Source organism: Aspergillus tubingensis (assembly GCF_013340325.1).
Source record: "Aspergillus tubingensis WU-2223L DNA, scaffold_8, whole genome shotgun sequence".
Taxonomy (NCBI): Eukaryota; Fungi; Ascomycota; class Eurotiomycetes; order Eurotiales; family Aspergillaceae; genus Aspergillus; species Aspergillus tubingensis.
In genome coordinates this window covers 4585782-4603413 of record NW_023336282.1, presented here as the reverse complement: position 1 = coordinate 4603413, position 17632 = coordinate 4585782, and the positions used below count along the sequence as shown (strand labels likewise).

The following is a 17632-nucleotide window of genomic DNA, read 5'->3' as shown; positions in this document are numbered from 1 at the left end:
TTCTCTCGTCCTTCGTTTGCCTGTTTAACTATATATGTCTTGATACTACTACTACTAGCTCCAGTTGTCGTTTTCTCGCCGTGACTCGTCGCCAATGCGATCGTTGCTTCTGCTATATACTCTCGTGCCCGCCGTTTGCTCGTTTGCGTTTAGTATCATGCCCGGCTATAGCTCCATTTGCTCACGATGAAATTCGCCAAGTTAGTTTCATTCCTTCCAAATACCTGAAGCTTGTGTTTGAGAATCCAGAATAACCGGCTGTTCGTTCTGAAATTAGGGAGCTGGAACAGCAACTGGTTCCAGAGTGGCGCGCCAAATATCTAGATTATAAGGTCAGTATGTCCGTTGCCGTCCTGACGTTTCTTCATTTTTTTGTTTCTTAAAGCTACAATTTGGGTGCTAACGGGTCTCTTGCTTTTTTAACCTTCTAGACCGGCAAGAAGAAAGTCAAAGCGATCTCTCGCGCTCTCCAAAAAACCTCTCGAAGCCCCAGTCATCCCTCTCTTCAACAACAAAATGCTTCCGCGCATGACGACCAAGATGACCGTCCTGCTGGTTCTGATGGTCCGTCCCCATTCCGACGCTCCAGTAGCAGACTCGATGCCAACGATCCCACCCACATTCCTTCCACCCCTATAAGAAGCAGTGGTCCTACGCCACGCTCACCGCGCTCAGGCTCTAGCCGCAGCGAGCGTCAGCCCCTGCGTGTACCCGGCTCTAGGTTTTCAGGCGTCATTGGAAGCTACGGAAGTATCGTTCCCTCTCCTCCGCTGAACGCTGCATCATCGGATGTCGCCTCCCTTCGACTGCCAGATCCCGCGATCGACCCAAAGCATAATGACTACTCGTCGGAGAGGGATGCGGAGCAGACCAGTGTACCTGAGACACCGTCGCCGGTGATGTCGCGACATGCGAGCACACGAACTGCGACCAAGGGCATGGTTCAGCGGAGTCCTGCGACGCCCCAGAAGGATCATAAGCGGAATGCAACCCCAGGCCCTCCAAACCGGAGAGGTTCGTTGCTCCAGCGCGTCCTGTCCTATCAGGACTGGGATTCCCCAGAGAAGCGTGGAGCGGATGGGTCTTCTGAGTTCGAGAAGCGCCAGGACGAGTTCTTCGCCTTCTTGGATAGCGAGTTGACCAAAATAGAATCCTTCTATCAGATGAAGGAAGAGGAGGCCGCAGAACGCCTCAAAGTGCTTCGTCATCAGCTGCATATCATGCGGGACCAACGCACACAGGAAGTTCTAGGTGCCAAGTTGGCCCGGCCAGAGAAAGAAGGAATGCCAAAGTCTCATGCATTCGGCCCCCTAGGTGGCCTCGCTGGCTTCGGCATACGCGGCGCTCTCACTGGACGTCATTTCGGGAAGAACTCTAAAGCCCTTGCAGAGTTGGGCACCCCTTCAGCAGCCTTACAAGGACAGGATCCCGACCATACGGTGTCGCGTCGCGATTTCATCCGTCGGCCCGAGGACCCGACCAACAGCGATGTATCCTATCGCTCCGCTAAAAGGAAGCTGAAGCACGCGCTTCAGGAGTACTACCGCGGTGTGGAGCTGCTGAAGGCGTACGCCTACCTGAACAGGACTGCTTTCCGGAAGATCAACAAGAAATATGACAAGACTACTAATGCGCGTCCTGCGCAGCGTTATATGTCTGAGAAAGTGAACAAGTCGTGGTTCGTTCAAAGCGAGGTCACTGAGAATCTACTGTCCGCTGCAGAAGACCTGTACGCTCGTTACTTCGAGCGCGGCAACCGCAAGATTGCCGCTTCAAAGTTGCGCCACACTATCAATAAATCCGGAGATTATTCGCCGTGCACGTTCCGTGCCGGTGTGCTTTTGATGGGTGGTGTCCTGTTTGGCGCTCAGTCATTAGTATATGCCGTGCAAAACCTTCATGATCGGGATAGTGAACTAAAGACTTTTACAAGCTACTTGCTTCAGGTCAGTATTTATCGTTCTGGGTGCCTGCTGCTAGCTAATTGTGCGCAGATATATGGGGGCTATTTCCTCGTTGTACTTCATTTCCTACTGTTTTGCCTAGACTGTATGGTCTGGACTCGGGCCAAGATCAACTACGTCTTTGTGTTTGAATATGATACCAGGCATGCATTAGACTGGCGTCAGCTTACTGAGGTATGGTGCTTTATCGTGCGTTTCTTGATTGTGTCTGACTGTAACAGCTGCCGTCATTTTTCTTCTTTCTGCTGGGTCTCTGCATGTGGCTCAATTTCATGTCAGTTAATAGCATGTATATTTATTGGCCTGTTGTCCTTGTCGGCTTGACCACGGTCCTTCTTTTCCTGCCCGTGCGGACACTGTACCACCGCAGCCGCAAATGGTGGGCATATTCTAATGTGAGTGAAGCCGTCTATAGCTGGTTCTAAGTCACTGCTAACGAATCTAGTGGCGTCTGCTCCTGGCAGGGTTCTATCCTGTTGAGTTCCGTGATTTCTTTCTTGGGGATATGTATTGCTCCCAGACATATGCCATGGGTGTGAGTAACCCGGTTGTCGTACGCTTAACGTCTTGTGGCTGATTTGTGTTAGAATATCGAATTATTCTTCTGTCTCTACGCAAATTATTGGGGTAACCCTCCCCAGTGCAATTCTTCGCATTCCAGGCTGCTTGGGTTCTTTACCTGCCTACCGGGCATTTGGAGAGCTTTGCAGTGTCTGCGACGTTACGCAGATACTAGGAACGTCTTCCCGCATTTGCTGAACTTTGGCAAATACACGTTCACTATTCTGTACTATGTCACTCTGAGCTTGTATCGCATCGATAAAGCGGAACGTTTCCAGGCTACGTTCATCACCTTTGCGCTGCTCAACGCCGTGTATGTGTCGGTTTGGGACCTTGTCATGGATTGGAGTTTGGGGAACGCCTACGCCAAACGCCCGTTGCTGCGTGATGTCCTGGCGTTCCGTAAAGCATGGGTATACTATGTTGCGATGGTCATCGACGTTATCGTGCGATTCAACTGGATCTTCTACGCCATCTTCACGAAGGATATGCAGCACTCCGCGTTACTCAGCTTCTTCGTGGCGCTGTCAGAAGTCTGCCGACGAGGTATCTGGACGATCTTCCGTGTGGAGAATGAGCACTGCACCAACGTCCTGCTGTTCCGGGCGTCCAGGGATGTGCCTCTGCCATACCAGGTCTCCCTCCCGCCAGCGCAGGTTGACCAACAAGCAGATGGTGTGCCCCTGGAAGAGCAGCAACCGCAAGCACACGATGTGGAGCACGGCACCCCGTCCACTCCAGGCATGTCGGTCCGCAATCGCGGCCTCTCCCGTGTCGGCTCGTTGCTGGCTTCAGCGCATGCACAGGACTTTCAGCGGAAGAAGCGTCCGGGCCAAGATCCAGGCGACCAGCCACTCCGTGGCTCAGAGGATACGCCAGATGACTCCACTGACGATGAATTCCACGACGGCAGAGCGTCCTTGGATGATGATGTGATTATGGAAGAGCTTCCGTTCCACGAAGAGCGAAACTAGAGGGGAAGCAGACGGTGACTTATGGGTGACAACTTGCTTTACGATTTCTTTTTGATGGCATATATATACTTATTACGATAGATATGATACATACTAACATAATAGAGGCATATGATAGGAGTTAATGGAGCACTACAGTACTACTATGATCCTGAAAGGTTCTGCCATAATTGAATCCTCACATGAAATGTTGTATAGACCAATTTGATAGGGTAAACGTAGTGAATCCTATGCATACTACTAGAACATACTAGATGGCGATAGTAAACCTCTGCCTAAGGCACTGGTACCATCAGGTGACACCACCGACGTCACCTGCCCCGGAGCGCCGTTGAGCCGCGGCGCCGCAGCGGTTCTCGGCCCTCTCTCCTCTCTCCTTCCTTTCCCCGATTAGTCTATCCTACTATCTAATATGACAGACTGTCCCATCAACTCATTCCATCCATACTACTAGTCTGACAGCGTCAGAGACAACTGAAATTCATCGCAGTTGCAAATGGCAGCGAACACCAGATACGAGCCTGCTCCGCAGCGCGACTCCTTCGAGGAGCGCGCCTATCCTCAACCCCCGCCGTCTTATCAGGCAACGGCCGACTACTCGCAAGCAGCGCCACGCAGCGAGGACGACAATGTTCCTGATGATTTCAAGGTACATACACCACCACCCTCAACAAAGAAGCTTGCATCATCTGAGAGAACGAAACCAACTGACAATGTAATTGATTAGTTCGGCGGCACCGTCGCGGAGGGCACCTTGCCCATCCGTATGCAGTTCATCCGGAAGGTCTATTCCATCTTGTAAGCACCACCCATTCTATACCCCGAGGAAGCAATCGAGAATATCATCAGAACAAAACTAACAAGAGAGTAACCACAAACAGAACGGCCCAACTCCTCCTCACCACCATCCTCAGCTCCATCTCCTTCTTCTCCCCCAGCTACCGCCTCTGGATCCAATCCAACTTCTGGCTCATGATGGTCTCCGTCTTCGGCGCCCTAGGCTTCATGCTCGTCACCTACTGGAAGCGCAAATCCTACCCGGCCAACCTCCTCTTCCTATCCGGATTCACCCTCCTCGAAGCTTACTCCATCAGCGTCGTAACCTCCTTCTACGATGCCCGGCTCGTCATCCAAGCCCTCATCCTCACTCTCGGTCTCTTCGTCGCTCTCACCCTCTTCGCCTGCCAGACCAAGTACGACTTCACTAACTGGATGCCCTACCTCTTCGGTGGCCTGTGGTTCCTCATCTTGTTTGGCTTCGTGGCTGTGTTTTTCCCTGCGAATAGCACCGTCGAGCTGATTTATGGGGGCCTTGCGGCGTTGATCTTCTCCGCGTATATTCTTGTTGATACCCAGTTGGTGATGAGGCATTATCATGTTGAGGAGGAGATTGCCGCGAGCATTTCGCTGTATTTGGATATCTTGAATCTGTTTTTGGCGATTTTGAGGATTCTGAATAGTCAGAATAATAACTAGGTTGATCATAACCTGGTTGTTATCTTGATGGATTGAAGAAAGGAAAGGTGGTAGTGGGGGTAAATGTGGATTGATACAGATTGTGCTACTTGCTGGTGGTGGTGGTTGAGGAAACGCAGTGAGTGACCGTGAGATGGACTGGACTCTTTTCTATGTTTTATGCGGTGATAAAATACCTCGCCTGACTTGCTTGTATTGCCTAATGATATTGTACTCATCCGTTAGCTTTAGTTGCGTTGTTCTCTGTTTACTTCTCCTCACTCGTTCAGACAAGCCCTGTTTATTAACATCCAATACATAGTTGCAATGACCTCTGTGATAAGACTTCCTTGCTTGTAGTAGTGATTGGTAGGTTAGTAGTACTTGATGGGTAGTAGATCGACTTCAATAAGTTCTGTGTTTATCTGAACCGGAGTATCTATCTATGGAAAGCAAGGAACCAGATTCATAGAAGATAACTTTACAGAGCCAAGACAAGCTACCTAGCAAGAGAGATGGAAAGGTAAGAGAGTAAAGGCATCATTAGATTGAAAAATGTATTCCAAGGTTTAAGACGTTAATCTAAACCGGACCAAACACGAACCCCAACGCCGGTGCAATGGTATAGCGTGCAGAAACCCCAACATTGTAACCGTAGGACGAAAAGAGCCCAGATCTAGATCGCAAACCCGAAAGGAAACCAATAGATGCAAGAAACAAAGAAATAAACCTAAGAAAAGAAAATTGGTAGGGAGTGTCTAAATTTAGTAGGAAGGCGGAAAAGGTCACCTCACACGAGGGTCAAAAAGCTAGTGGACGGAAATGGAACGCATCCAGATCTTTTCACTTCCCCGCATCCAAAACCAAACCAAAACCCGTCTAGTGAGAAGCAATGAAAACAGAGTTCGTGATCAGGCATACGACCATAACCACCACCCCGTATACTACGAGTGCCAAACTTAACTTTCGTAGAAGGGTTCGGCGCCAGTTGCGTTTTCCTCGGCGGAGGATGCCGCTGTCGGTTAGGGGGCGTGCCTGCACGCTCTCTTCTCCGTCTTCATCATTGCTATCATCGGATAGCATACCTTCCGCTGCTTCGTCGTCTTCTTTCATCAGACGCTGGTGGTGGGGCGAATCGGGAGAGGAGATCTTGTAATAGAACAATCCGGGGAGAATGAAGCTGATGCTGGTGCTTCCTGTGCTGCCGACATACGCAAGAACGGCCTCCAAGGAAGACACAGTCATGGCCACAATGTAGCTCAGGACAAGGATGGTAGTCGTAATGATCGAGAATCGGAGGTCACTCATCGGCTCCGCAGTCCGGCCGCCCCTCTGCCCCAGGAGGGGGTTCCGGTGAGGGGAGGTGTCGCTATTGGACGAGGACTTGGGCCTCCAGCGCAGCACTGCGTCAACGGAGGCCCGGCACGGGTGGCACTGAAGAGGATACGAGAACATGACAAGCATGACGATAGCAGCGCGGCCAATCGTGGCCCAAAGACCCGGTGGGTACATGCTCACGATATTTCCGCCGACACTGTTTCCAAAGGAGAGGTACCCAGTAATGGCCACAAGAATGTAAGTGGCGGCAGAACTGCCGATACTGGCCAGGACAACACCGGTGGTTCGGAAATGGCTGTTGTTGCCGATCTCGTTCAGGATTGAGAACATCTGGGGTGCACGTCAGAGCAATGAACCATGGAAGTAAATATCTGGATTGTGGGTCTCGGGCCATACGTTCTGATGGCATGTAAACGCGAAAACAATCACAGGCAGACTGCTGAGGGTAGGTACAGGGCCTGCCCAGTGAATCACTCGAACCGGACCACGGTCCTCCATGGTGTCCCCCTTCACAAAGTGGTATACGACCAAAACCACCAAGTAGGCCATCGAGACCAGAGCTGCAATACTTGTATACTTGAGCGAATCCAAGCGACGGAGGTACGAGAGAGGGATAACAATCAGCCTAAAACTAGTTAGCTCTGTCCGACGCACTCAATGCCGTAGTCAGCGTACATGAAGGCTGTTACCCAGAAGTGCCGGTCCACCAAAAAGTCATAGTCGGGAGCACCTCCAACGAATCCTTGAACCACGCCCGGCATCAGATCGCCAATGATGATGAGGTAGCTGATACCGACTCCGAAACATTTGACCGCAATGGCGGCATCGAAGATGACAGCGATATTAGGATAGGTGATCTGGGATAAGGCAAAGAAGGATGCAGTGCCTCGTTCGAGATATCGGGCACATAGAGACTGGAGATATAGACCGAAACCTGCGGTCATTCCTGACCACAGAATCACAAAGACACCGAGGACGATTCCCATGTGAGAGATGGCCAGCGGCATGGCCATAACACCGGCACCGATAACTAAGAGGCGAGGACAGAGCATGAGTCAGTAACGATTGCGGAGTAAAGGTACATAGTTTCCGGCCCGGCTTACTTGTGTTGACCAAGTTGATCACACAGCTGACCCAACTGGCGTCGCCATGATGTCCGATGCTTCGTTTCCCTTTGCCGCCGTGTCTGCGACCGATGGGTACCTGTCAGCGATAAGGCTTGAGAGCAGGGGAAGTACTCCGAATTGGAGGTAGTATAGGTTACCTTCGAGAACCGGCTCGAGGGGAGCCAATCCCGACGGAAGCTTCGTCGTCCATCATCGTGAGGGAGTAAGTTGAAGGAAGATTCGAGTTGTGTTGAGGTGGTAGAAGTAGTTCTTTTGGAGGCGGTAGATAAGGATTGAAGGTGGCCACACGACAAAAGATTGCGGGTGATCAACCAACCATAGTCGGTCGAAGTTCACTCGAACCAGCGGTGCAGCGGGAGATGTGCTCGGAAGTCGGTAAGGAACGGAAAACAAATCAGCGAAGAAGTTAGTTGGAGAGGGAGAATTAAAGGAGAAATTAAGAAAAAAGAGGGGTTGGAGAAGGGAAAGACATCCGGAGATAAGAAGAAGGAAAAGGGAAAGGGAATGAACAGCGCAATCCAAATGCCGCCGAAGGAGCGGAGGCGGTGGAGAGCCTTGGTTAGTCAGTCCCTTTATCGCCCTCCGCCATTGGTGGCTTTACTTCTTTTCCCCAGATTGTCACAACTACACCTTCCTATTGTCTACTAGTTGTCTACTTGGTCGTATCATGCGATGTTATCAGAAGCTCATAATCAAGTTCAAAAGAAGGCTGGTTTTGAAGCATTGTTTTGTTGCTTAGAAGATTACAGACTTACTGCTGTGGTAAGGACAGTAAGCCAGGTCATGTACTTACTGAGACAGTGAGTGGAGTACTACTCCAGGCTGAAGCACAGGTCATACACCATTCCTTAGTGCCCTCGCGCAATCTGCAGAGTGCCTGCCTGCCTTGACCCAGTAATACGTAATATTATCCTTCGTAGCTGGCGACAGGATGAGACTGGAAAGAGTTTCCATATTTGGCTGAATCTGGCCTGAGTCACCCAGACCAGCCACACCGTAACTACGTAGTTAACTAACGGAGTAAGCATATCCGTACCTCTTGTGCTTGCATGACATGTATTCGTTTGCCCTCTCGAATTGTATTAGATGCTCTATCCCGTTCATCTAGCATCTACAACTTGGGCACTAATTTTATCTTTATTTGGTAATTATGAAGTCTTATATCTTACTTTTTATAAATTATATTTTGATAGTTATATAAGTTGTTACTATGAGGGCTATTTTAAGTTAAAACTATCCATGCCGCTTAAGACAACAGCAGTCTAGTTCTGCTACCCCCAAGTTCTTACACACAATAATCCTCTTCTTTCCAGATAATCACATAATCAGTTGTCAACATAATGTGGCTCCCCATCAATGCTCAAGATACCACCCCTTTAGTCCTAGATGAATCGACACGCACCCTCTACAACCGCGCCATATCCAACCCCTCCTCACTAACAGATCAAGAACGTCGATTCATCACCTACCGCCCCCCACCAGACGAGGAAGACACCCTCTGTCGAAATGCCTGCGGCTTGTCCATGGGCGAACTAATTACCAAAGCTATCAATAGCCGCAGCAACACCGGCGATGACATCCCGCTTGGCAGCCTCGGCTTAAGCCATAAAGAAGCCAGTCTTTTAACGACCGGCGTAGTCGAGGGACAATCGGGCCGTATCCTGTCCGAGGTGGCACGCCTTTCTCCCGAAGACCGGGACCTTAAGGCTCGAGCTATAGTAGCGGCGAGGACAGACGATCTTCGGGCTGCTATTGAGGTGGCGCAGAGGGTTCTGCAGCGATGGCGAAAGGCGGAATTGGCGGCGGCCAACGCGCTGAACGATGATGACATTAGGAATATTCTGTTTGCCTTGAGGGTTCCCTGGCAGGAGCATGTACTGCAATCCAGTTCAGCTTCGGCGCGTGATTCTGCTTCTGTTTCTGGATCTGGCCCTGGTGGTCAGGGCCCTGGTGAAGCAGGTGGTCGCTTTGGTCTCGTGGTATTATACCCGAAAGAAGAAGAAAAGGAAGGAGGGCGCCTTCCAGAATATAAATCCCTGATCGAAACGGCTGTTTACCATGGACTACACTATTCAGCGAGGTTGATCAAGGACGAGACGAGAGACCGGTTCGCATTGCACTGGGTGGCTGTTCCAGGTAGTACTAGTAATAACAGCATGGAGGCGAGTGCACTACGAAGCAGGTTCAGGGCAATGCTCCAAAATGGTGAGGTCCCGGCTGGCTTTCGGCGCGATGCTTTTCTATATCTGGATGACGAGGCTTTCCGCTCGCGTGAAACGACACGGCCGTATCTCTGGTTAGCTGAGCCTGAACCCCTGTTTGAGACAAGGACAGAGCACGAGACAAACTCAAAATCGGATACTGGAACTGGGACTGGAGCTGCGACTGGAGCTCAGCCTGAGGCTTTACAACCCCTTAAAGTCGACATCAAGCATATCGCCCCGACTTTGTTTGCGCGATTGGTCCAGCGCGATCTCCAGGGCGAGGCGAGACGAAAGCCCTATCGATATACCTCGGAGCTGACCAGGTTGCATGCGGCCGTCAATGCGAAATATAGAGAGGATAGAGATGGGATTTGGCCGCCACCTGCTCGATTCCAGTAGTTGAAGCTATGCGAAACTGGCTCATATTACCAATTGTGAGTAGATCATGGTTATTCGTTTTCGGAATTGCTTAAGCTTTCAGCATCTTGAAAGCCAAAATAGTATTAGTATATTTTCTATCTCCATCTATCTACAACTTGGGCACTCCCCATCCAGGCTGCGACAGCAGACCAAGTGTCTCGTTAATCACTGCACTGTTATCGGAGACCGTATTTCCTGGACGATCTCCAGGCCCAGCATCATTGAAAGGCTCTACTGCCCGAACTGTCTTGGAGACCTCCAGGATAGTTCCACCACTGACTGGGTACTGGGGACCACGACCACTCTGATCCCCAATGATACCGCTCACCTTGTCCTGTTGGATAAGCGCCAACATGACTTCTGCTACTTCTTCTGGAGTTACCCATGCATCCGCCCCTTCATTCACTACCTTGAGCTTTTCAGGATGGTCCGTCCACAACGGTGTCTTGATAACTCCCGGCGCAACAGCTGTGATACGGATCCCGCACTCCTGGTCCAGGCCAGCCAACGACCGTACCAAGCCATTGATGCCGTGTTTCGTGGCAACATAGATCGGGGCGATGAAGTTGGGGTTCTGGCCGGCAATACTGGAGATGTGGACGATGTGCTTGCGTCGCTGCTTGTTGCCATGACGTAGAAAATGGGCAATGGCTAGCTGCGTCGTGCGAATCGGATGCGTGAGGTTGATATCAAGAAGGGCGTAGCGACCTCCATACCGCGGGTCACGGCTTTCAGGGGTTCCTGGAGGACGCCAGAAGTTGGTCCAGTGCTGTGAGGTAAAATCGAGCGTGAGCAATCGAACGTGCTTGCAGTATACTACCCCTTGCGTGATGCATAACACTGGTAGGTATCGGTGGATAGGGAAACTATACCGGTTCAAAGATGCCTGCACCAGGACACACAATATCAAGCTCTCCGAATTCCTGCTCTGCTACCTCGAACATGCGCTCGAGCTGTTGCCAATCGGTCACGTCGGTCCGCTGGAAGACGGCTCGTGGCGTCTTCCCCTTCGCTGAGTATTGATCCACTAGCGTCTTTGCCTCTGGACGTAGAGCTAGATCGGCGAACAGGACATTGCATCCATGCTCGAGGAGAAGTTTGGCGAAGGACAGGTTGATTCCTACAATTACGACTTAGAGTGAGGTTTGCTTATCGGCCGAATACCATGCGTGACGAACCTGAACCTGCCCCCGTCACGATAGCAGCTCGGCCTTGAACGGCGAAGGACATTCTAAAGCGGGATTGAGGCCCAGGGAGCTGCAATGGGGAGTGTGGTTTGGTGGTTAGGTGGCTTTCTGCCGAGTGGCCCTGTGCTACTTTATAACTGTTCCGGAGGGGTTCGATACGGGACCCAGGCCTACCCCATGGGCATGTCGCTGTATCACTAGACCGAGGACGAGAGCCCTAAAGGTGGTAGAAACCCGGAATAAGACCGAGGACAAGTCATCAACTCCTATCTGACCGCTGCCTCTCGGGGTGCTCCCCTCGGTGAAAGTGCCGATCAGCTCGCTTGAAGTCATTGGCAGCGAGACCTGATCCACTGCGTTCGGTGCAGGAAGTGCAAGGGCGGTTGCAGCGGATTTGTTATAGAGGGTGCCTTCGTATCAATTGCCTATCAGTAAGTACGATGGCTAGCCTGAACTGTAGCCCCGAGCCATGACCTGATAAATCCCAGCTTCCTTCTATTTTTCGCCTCAAAAATACGTATGAGACAACCTCGAGTGAAGGCAATAGTTCATTCCGGGGCAATGTGGATCCCGCAAAGAGCAACATTCCCGCATTTTCTTGTTGCCGCTTTTTGCGGGGGAGGCGGGGACCTTCCGTATCTAGTAATCGGGCCGACTGCTGGATATGGGTTTCCGACAATGCTCCGCCCCAGCTGCAGGTATATCAATCGCAAGAGGTCCTGTCTGCCAGTGATCAGAAATATCCAGATTCCAAGTACCTATTGGAAAGATAGATATCATGTCTATGTCTAAATTTCTTTCAAAAACGGCCGCCCGCGCCGCGTCCACGTCGACTTCAGCGTCGTCGATGACCAAGGCTGCGGGCGATATCTCCAGCGTCTTCCCCAGTTTGAGACCAGACTATAAGCCAGAGCCCCTACCCCCGCGGTTCAGGGATCTGAAGCTGAAATACTTTGAAAAGAATGAAAAGGCTTTGAAGGAAAGTTGGGAACGACTCCTTCCCAGCTTGGAAGAGGAAGTGCACAAGATTAAGACCAAAGGAAGCGATGTAAGTTCCCATGGCATCTTCTATATGTATGAGTGACACTGACAAAAGGTCCAGATCATCCCATCTGTGCAATATTCAGATGTCGTCAATGACACCGTCCCAGACCATCTTCTTGCGGAGATCCGTCACAGAGGTTCCGTGGTCATCAGGAACGTGGTGCCTCGAGAGAAAGCCCTCGACTGGAAGGAGAGGATCAAGGACTATGCTGCTGCCAACCAAGAGCGCGTGAAGGCCTTCCCTCCCGACTCCCCAGCAGTCTATGAGCTGTACTGGACTCCATCCCAAGCAGAGGCCCGAGCACATCCGAGCATGCTCGGTACCCAGCGCTTCCTGCAGCGTCTCTGGCACTCGTCCGATCCGGACACTCCGATCTCGACTCGGAATCCTTTGACCTACGCAGACAGACTCCGCATCAGGCAACCCGGCGACGCAAAATTCACACTCGGCCCTCATATTGACGGTGGATCATTGGAGCGCTGGGAGGATCCTGAATACTCCCGAGTCTACTCCAAAATTCTGGAGGGCAAATGGGAAGAATACGACCCATGGGACGCCAAGCACCGTGTCTCGGCCAACATGGACTTGTACAACGGCGCTGGTTCCTGCTCCATGTTGAGATTCTTCCAAGGATGGCTGTCCATGTCCAACACAGCTCCCGGCGAAGGCTCGCTGCATGTTTGCCCCATGGTCATTCAGAGTACCGCTTACACTATCCTCCGACCTTTCTTCGACCCAGCCTCCTCGCAGCCGGTGCTGGATAACACATTCCCTGGTGCCGTACCCGGAACATGCCAGGAATACAACCCTGTCACGCATCCTCACCTGGACCTGGAAACCACCATGGTGTCCGTCCCCGAGGTGGAACCCGGTGACTACGTTGCCTGGCACTGCGATTCCTTGCACTCCGTCGATAAGGAACATCGCGGCAAGGGAGACTCCAGCGTTCTCTACATCCCTGCCACGCCTATGTGCGAAATGAACGTGAACTACCTGCTCAAGCAGCGCCAGGCAGCGCTTGCTTACTCCCCGCCTTGGGATTTTCCCGGCGCTGGTGGACCCGGTGAGATCGGTTTCCAGGGAGCACTTGACTGGAGCTCGATTGATGCAGAGGGCCTGCGCGCCATGGGTATGGGAAGTCAGCCATGGGATATTACCGACGACATGACCGAGGGAGAGAAGGCGGTTGTCAGAGCTGCCAACAAGACCTGCTTCGGGCAAGCATGAGATTCTTGGATATGATGAGCATTACTTCAATTCACCAGATTGTATTTGTACATAGAATAGCATCAAAATGTATATGAATTCGGACTATATCACCGTTCTGGTAGCAGTATGAAGGACCTTACTCGTAAACAACGATCAATTTTAGGTAGAGGACATGCGTCGCACTTCAATTTGTTTGACACATAGCCACGTCAATTTCAGTCATGGTAGCACCCATCAGTAAAATGTCGTAAAAGCTGTTCTTGGTAATGAAGAATTGGTAGAAGTGCAATCGAGTAAGAAGCTGAAGCTGTAGTGGAGCCAAACCGGGGGAAAAGGGATTCTGCCCGATGATACATCACCGCCCGTCATCGATGATCCGCAGCTTATCGTTAGTCGGCCACCACCTCGTCCCAGCTACCTCTCTCCTCTGTCGCCCTCCAATGCCCGACCGGACACATCAGTCATAACCATGTGGCTACAGGCGACGCTTCTCTTGCTCGCCTCGTGCGTTCCCTCGTCCCTGGCCATCTACCGGGACGAGGTCAACCATGTCGACTACCATCACGCTCTGCTCGGCTTTCCCACTTCCCAATCGACCTTCTTCCTCAAACCGTCCGCTTCCTCCAATGCCTCCTTACTCTACACTCTCTCGGAGAAGTCGCTGCTCGGTGCTGTGAACCCCAGAGACGGCTCCCTTGTCTGGAGACAGAACCTCTCGCGATCTGATATGCCCGCTGCTGGAAGCAATCCCCACGGTCTTCTCCGCGCCTCCGAAGGCACAAACGCCCTGGTCAGCGCGCTAGGCGATTACATCTCTTCCTGGACTGCTCTGGATGGCAAATTGATCTGGGAAAACTGGTTTGAGGGCGAAGTGCTCGCTGATCTCGAGCTTTTGGAGCTGGAGGATGCCAGTGCGGCTCCGTCAACCAAAGACACTGTGGCGCTTTGGAGCGGAAAGGCTGGCGTTGTCCGAAGGCTGGATGGAGATTCGGGTCGGACGAAGTGGGAGCACTTGGACGAAAGGTACGATTATACTTATAACTAATGTCTGTTGGAGCTTTCATCGCTGACATTTCCCGGTAGCGGCGATGTTCCCCTCCAATTGTCGTCATCGGCCACCGAGGTCTTCTACGTCGCCCTGCAGCCCTCCTCCCGGAAAGGATACAGAATCAAGGTTACTTCTTTGGATCCATTGACCGGTCGCCAAACCCGACAGCATATTCTGAGCTCGGAAAGCGACCTGTCTAGCACCAACTCCGTCCTCTTCGTGGGTGCGAACACTGCCGCACCCATGATTGTTTGGGCGGATCAGTCATTCAAAACGCTCAAGGTCAACGTCATCGGTACGAAGCAGGTACACTCGTTCGATATTGAAAATACAAGTGGTGAGAGTGTCAGCTCTATCACGGTTCATGCTCCCAAGAAGCTCGAGTCGCTGCCGCATTTCCTGGTGCACTATGAGACGGAGTCTACCACTTGGGCGGAAGTTTATCACGTCGACTTGAAGTCCGCTTCGGTAACCAAGGCCTACGAACTCCCTCGCTTGCAGGGATGGTCCGTTTTCTCGACGAGCAACAAGGACGCCAACGTCTACTTCACCCGCATCACTCAGTCTGAGACCACAGTCGTTTCTTCGGTCTCTCACGGAGTATTGGGAAGATGGGTCCACCAAGCTCCCCCTATGGAGCAAGCTTTGCATTCTGTATCGGAGGTCGTTGCCAAGGATAAGAGCGTTGCTGTTCGGACGGCCGCTGCCTTGGAATCCGGCGACTGGCAATTGATTCGCAATGGCCAGACCGAATGGACTAGATATGAAGCTCTGTCGGGTGCTCTGGCCGCTACTTGGGTCCAGGAGGCCGTCCAGGAGGATCTGGCTCATCAACTGGAAGTTGAGGGTCACGAAAGCCTTTACGGGGCCTACGTGCACCGCGTCAAGCGTCACGCCAGAGACCTTCAGCATCTTCCTGAGTGGCTGAAGGGGCTGCCCAAGCGCATTTTGACCAGTATCTTGACTGATGAGGTCTCCAACCTCGATAGTTTCGGTATTGTCAAGTCTGTTATTGTGGCTACAGAGAACGGAAGAGTCTACGCCCTTGATGCCGCCAAGCACGGCGCTGTGTCTTGGAAGGTCAAGGCTGCGGAAGCGGACGCGTGGAATGTGAAGGCTATTCTGGCCCATCCTGGCACTGCTACGGTGTATGTCGATGATGGCAGCTCTGTCACTCTAGATGCCTCATCTGGCGAGATTCTGGCGCGCACCCCGGGCACTGCAAAGATCCGCTCGGTTGCCGTCGCCCACGATGGCACCGCTCCCCGTACCATCGGCATTAAGGACAATGGTACACCCTTAGAGTCTATTGATGGCCCAGGTTTCTTCATAACGCTTAGCGATGATGGCCGTGTCCTCGGATGGGCTGCTCGCGATAACAAGCACCCTGTCTGGCAGTTCCTGCCCACCTCAGGCGAGAAGATCATCCACGCCACCGCGCGGCCCTCCCACGATCCTGTTGCCTCTATTGGTAAAGTCCTGGGCAACCGGTCTGTTCTCTACAAGTACCTAAACCCCAACCTAGCCCTCATCACCGCCGTGGGTGAGAGCTCTGCTACCTTCTATCTCCTTGATGCCATCTCCGGCAAGATCCTCCACTCCAGCACCCACCAAGGAGTCGACCCCACACAGCCCATTTCCTCCGTTGTCTCAGAGAACTGGTTCGCCTACTCCTTCTGGGCAGACGCTGTCGACCCTTCCAGTGCCAAGGGCTACCAACTGGTGATCTCCGAGCTATACGAGTCTCCCGTTCCTAACGACCGTGGCCCGCTGGACGCAGCCTCCAACTACTCCAGCATCAGTGACCTCCCTCTGCCCCATGTGATCTCGCAAGCCTTCATCATCCCGGAACCCATCTCTCACATGGCCGTCACTCAGACCCGCCAGGGCATCACCACTCGCCAACTCCTCTGCACCCTTCCCTCTTCCAACGCCATCATCGGCATTCCCCGTCCCGTCCTTGACCCTCGCCGTCCTGTCGGCCGGGACCCCACCTCCACCGAAGCCGAAGAGGGTCTCTTCAAGTACAACCCCTTCCTCGAGTTCGATGGCAAATGGTACCACACGCATTCCCGGGACGTTGCCGGTATCAAGAGCATCCTTTCCGCCCCGACGCTGCTCGAAAGTACTAGCCTGATCTTCGCCTTTGGCGGCGATATCTTCGCTACACGAGCAACCCCCAGCCAGGCATTCGATGTCCTGGGCAAGGGATTCTCCAAGTTGCAACTAGTCTTGACTATTGTGGCGTTGACGGCTGGTGTGATTGTTTTGGCTCCAATGGTATGTTTTATCCCTCACCTTACCCATTATTATTTGTATTTCATGATTAGTAAACAGCTGGCTAACCGAGAAATACCTGAACAGGTCAAGAGAAAGCAGATCAACATGATCTGGAAATCCACATAAAGACTAGTCTGATTTAGTTCAAGTTGCGTTGCGATTGATGTATTATAGCGAAACGTTGGGATGGGATAGGATTGGATTGGGGTGGTAGAAGATGAACCTGCTGACCTACCTATCCGCCTTTACCTACTACTACTATTTACTTTAGATATACGATACGATGTAAAGACGTAATATAACATACATACAGTTATAGTGGTTCTATTCCTACTATTGAATACCAGTAGTAACTGTAATGGGTCTTATTTCTCCTCGATTTCCTCGTTGAGGAATGGGAGTTCAAATCATTCCAAGAAATACGTTGTATACTAACGAACTCGTACTGCCTCTTTACACCAATAATTCAAGATGAATTACTATAAGATAGATCGAGAATTTTCGCAGCGGAAATTATATATATAACCCGCAAACCAGACCCAAGTTCACCTCAATGTGTACAGTAATGCGACGCGATTTCTTATAGGTCAAGAAGCCCGGAATAGTGATGAAAAAGCCAACTCGCAGAAATTTAGAAGAAATATGAAAATGACTATATAATATGAATAAAGCCCGAAAAAAAGATGCATCTTTCTATGATGATGACGGTTGCTGCGCACACACCCAAGTCACACCTATGACAGATCCTGAAAATGACAATATGGGAAAAGAAAAGTAGTATATAAGACAATGATGATGCCTGTTCAAGCCCGGAAAGGAC

The 17632-nt window shown here is 51.5% G+C and overlaps 7 protein-coding genes across 7 annotated transcripts; 5 read left to right on the top strand and 2 right to left on the bottom strand.

The window, feature by feature from the left end:
* Positions 1–186: 186 nt before the first annotated feature.
* On the top strand, positions 187–3499 carry AtWU_07809 (signal transduction protein Syg1; the record flags this gene model as incomplete). Its single annotated transcript, XM_035502918.1, has 7 exons — positions 187–200; positions 278–332; positions 432–1946; positions 1995–2138; positions 2186–2359; positions 2410–2499; positions 2552–3499. The coding sequence occupies 7 exons, from the start codon at positions 187–189 to the stop codon at positions 3497–3499; spliced, it is 2940 nt and encodes a 979-aa protein (XP_035358811.1).
* Positions 3500–3995: 496 nt separating this feature from the next.
* AtWU_07808 (Bax inhibitor-1 family protein) lies at positions 3996–4975 on the top strand (the record flags this gene model as incomplete). The annotated part of the gene is made up of 3 exons (XM_035502917.1): positions 3996–4148; positions 4227–4297; positions 4381–4975. The coding sequence occupies 3 exons, from the start codon at positions 3996–3998 to the stop codon at positions 4973–4975; spliced, it is 819 nt and encodes a 272-aa protein (XP_035358810.1).
* Positions 4976–5833: 858 nt separating this feature from the next.
* Positions 5834–7612, bottom strand: AtWU_07807 (putative amino acid transporter; the record flags this gene model as incomplete). Its single annotated transcript, XM_035502916.1, has 5 exons — positions 5834–6622; positions 6689–6917; positions 6968–7322; positions 7396–7478; positions 7557–7612. The coding sequence occupies 5 exons, from the start codon at positions 7610–7612 to the stop codon at positions 5834–5836; spliced, it is 1512 nt and encodes a 503-aa protein (XP_035358809.1).
* Positions 7613–8759: 1147 nt separating this feature from the next.
* AtWU_07806 (uncharacterized protein) lies at positions 8760–10022 on the top strand (the record flags this gene model as incomplete). Its single annotated transcript, XM_035502915.1, has 1 exon — positions 8760–10022. The coding sequence occupies one exon, from the start codon at positions 8760–8762 to the stop codon at positions 10020–10022; it is 1263 nt and encodes a 420-aa protein (XP_035358808.1).
* Positions 10023–10152: 130 nt separating this feature from the next.
* Positions 10153–11273, bottom strand: AtWU_07805 (putative short chain dehydrogenase/reductase family oxidoreductase; the record flags this gene model as incomplete). The annotated part of the gene is made up of 3 exons (XM_035502914.1): positions 10153–10812; positions 10916–11163; positions 11222–11273. The coding sequence occupies 3 exons, from the start codon at positions 11271–11273 to the stop codon at positions 10153–10155; spliced, it is 960 nt and encodes a 319-aa protein (XP_035358807.1).
* A 735-nt stretch (positions 11274–12008) lies between these two features.
* On the top strand, positions 12009–13502 carry AtWU_07804 (DUF1479 domain-containing protein; the record flags this gene model as incomplete). The annotated part of the gene is made up of 2 exons (XM_035502913.1): positions 12009–12278; positions 12333–13502. The coding sequence occupies 2 exons, from the start codon at positions 12009–12011 to the stop codon at positions 13500–13502; spliced, it is 1440 nt and encodes a 479-aa protein (XP_035358806.1).
* Positions 13503–13953: 451 nt separating this feature from the next.
* AtWU_07803 (uncharacterized protein) lies at positions 13954–16938 on the top strand (the record flags this gene model as incomplete). Its single annotated transcript, XM_035502912.1, has 3 exons — positions 13954–14507; positions 14568–16812; positions 16897–16938. The coding sequence occupies 3 exons, from the start codon at positions 13954–13956 to the stop codon at positions 16936–16938; spliced, it is 2841 nt and encodes a 946-aa protein (XP_035358805.1).
* Positions 16939–17632: the final 694 nt, after the last annotated feature.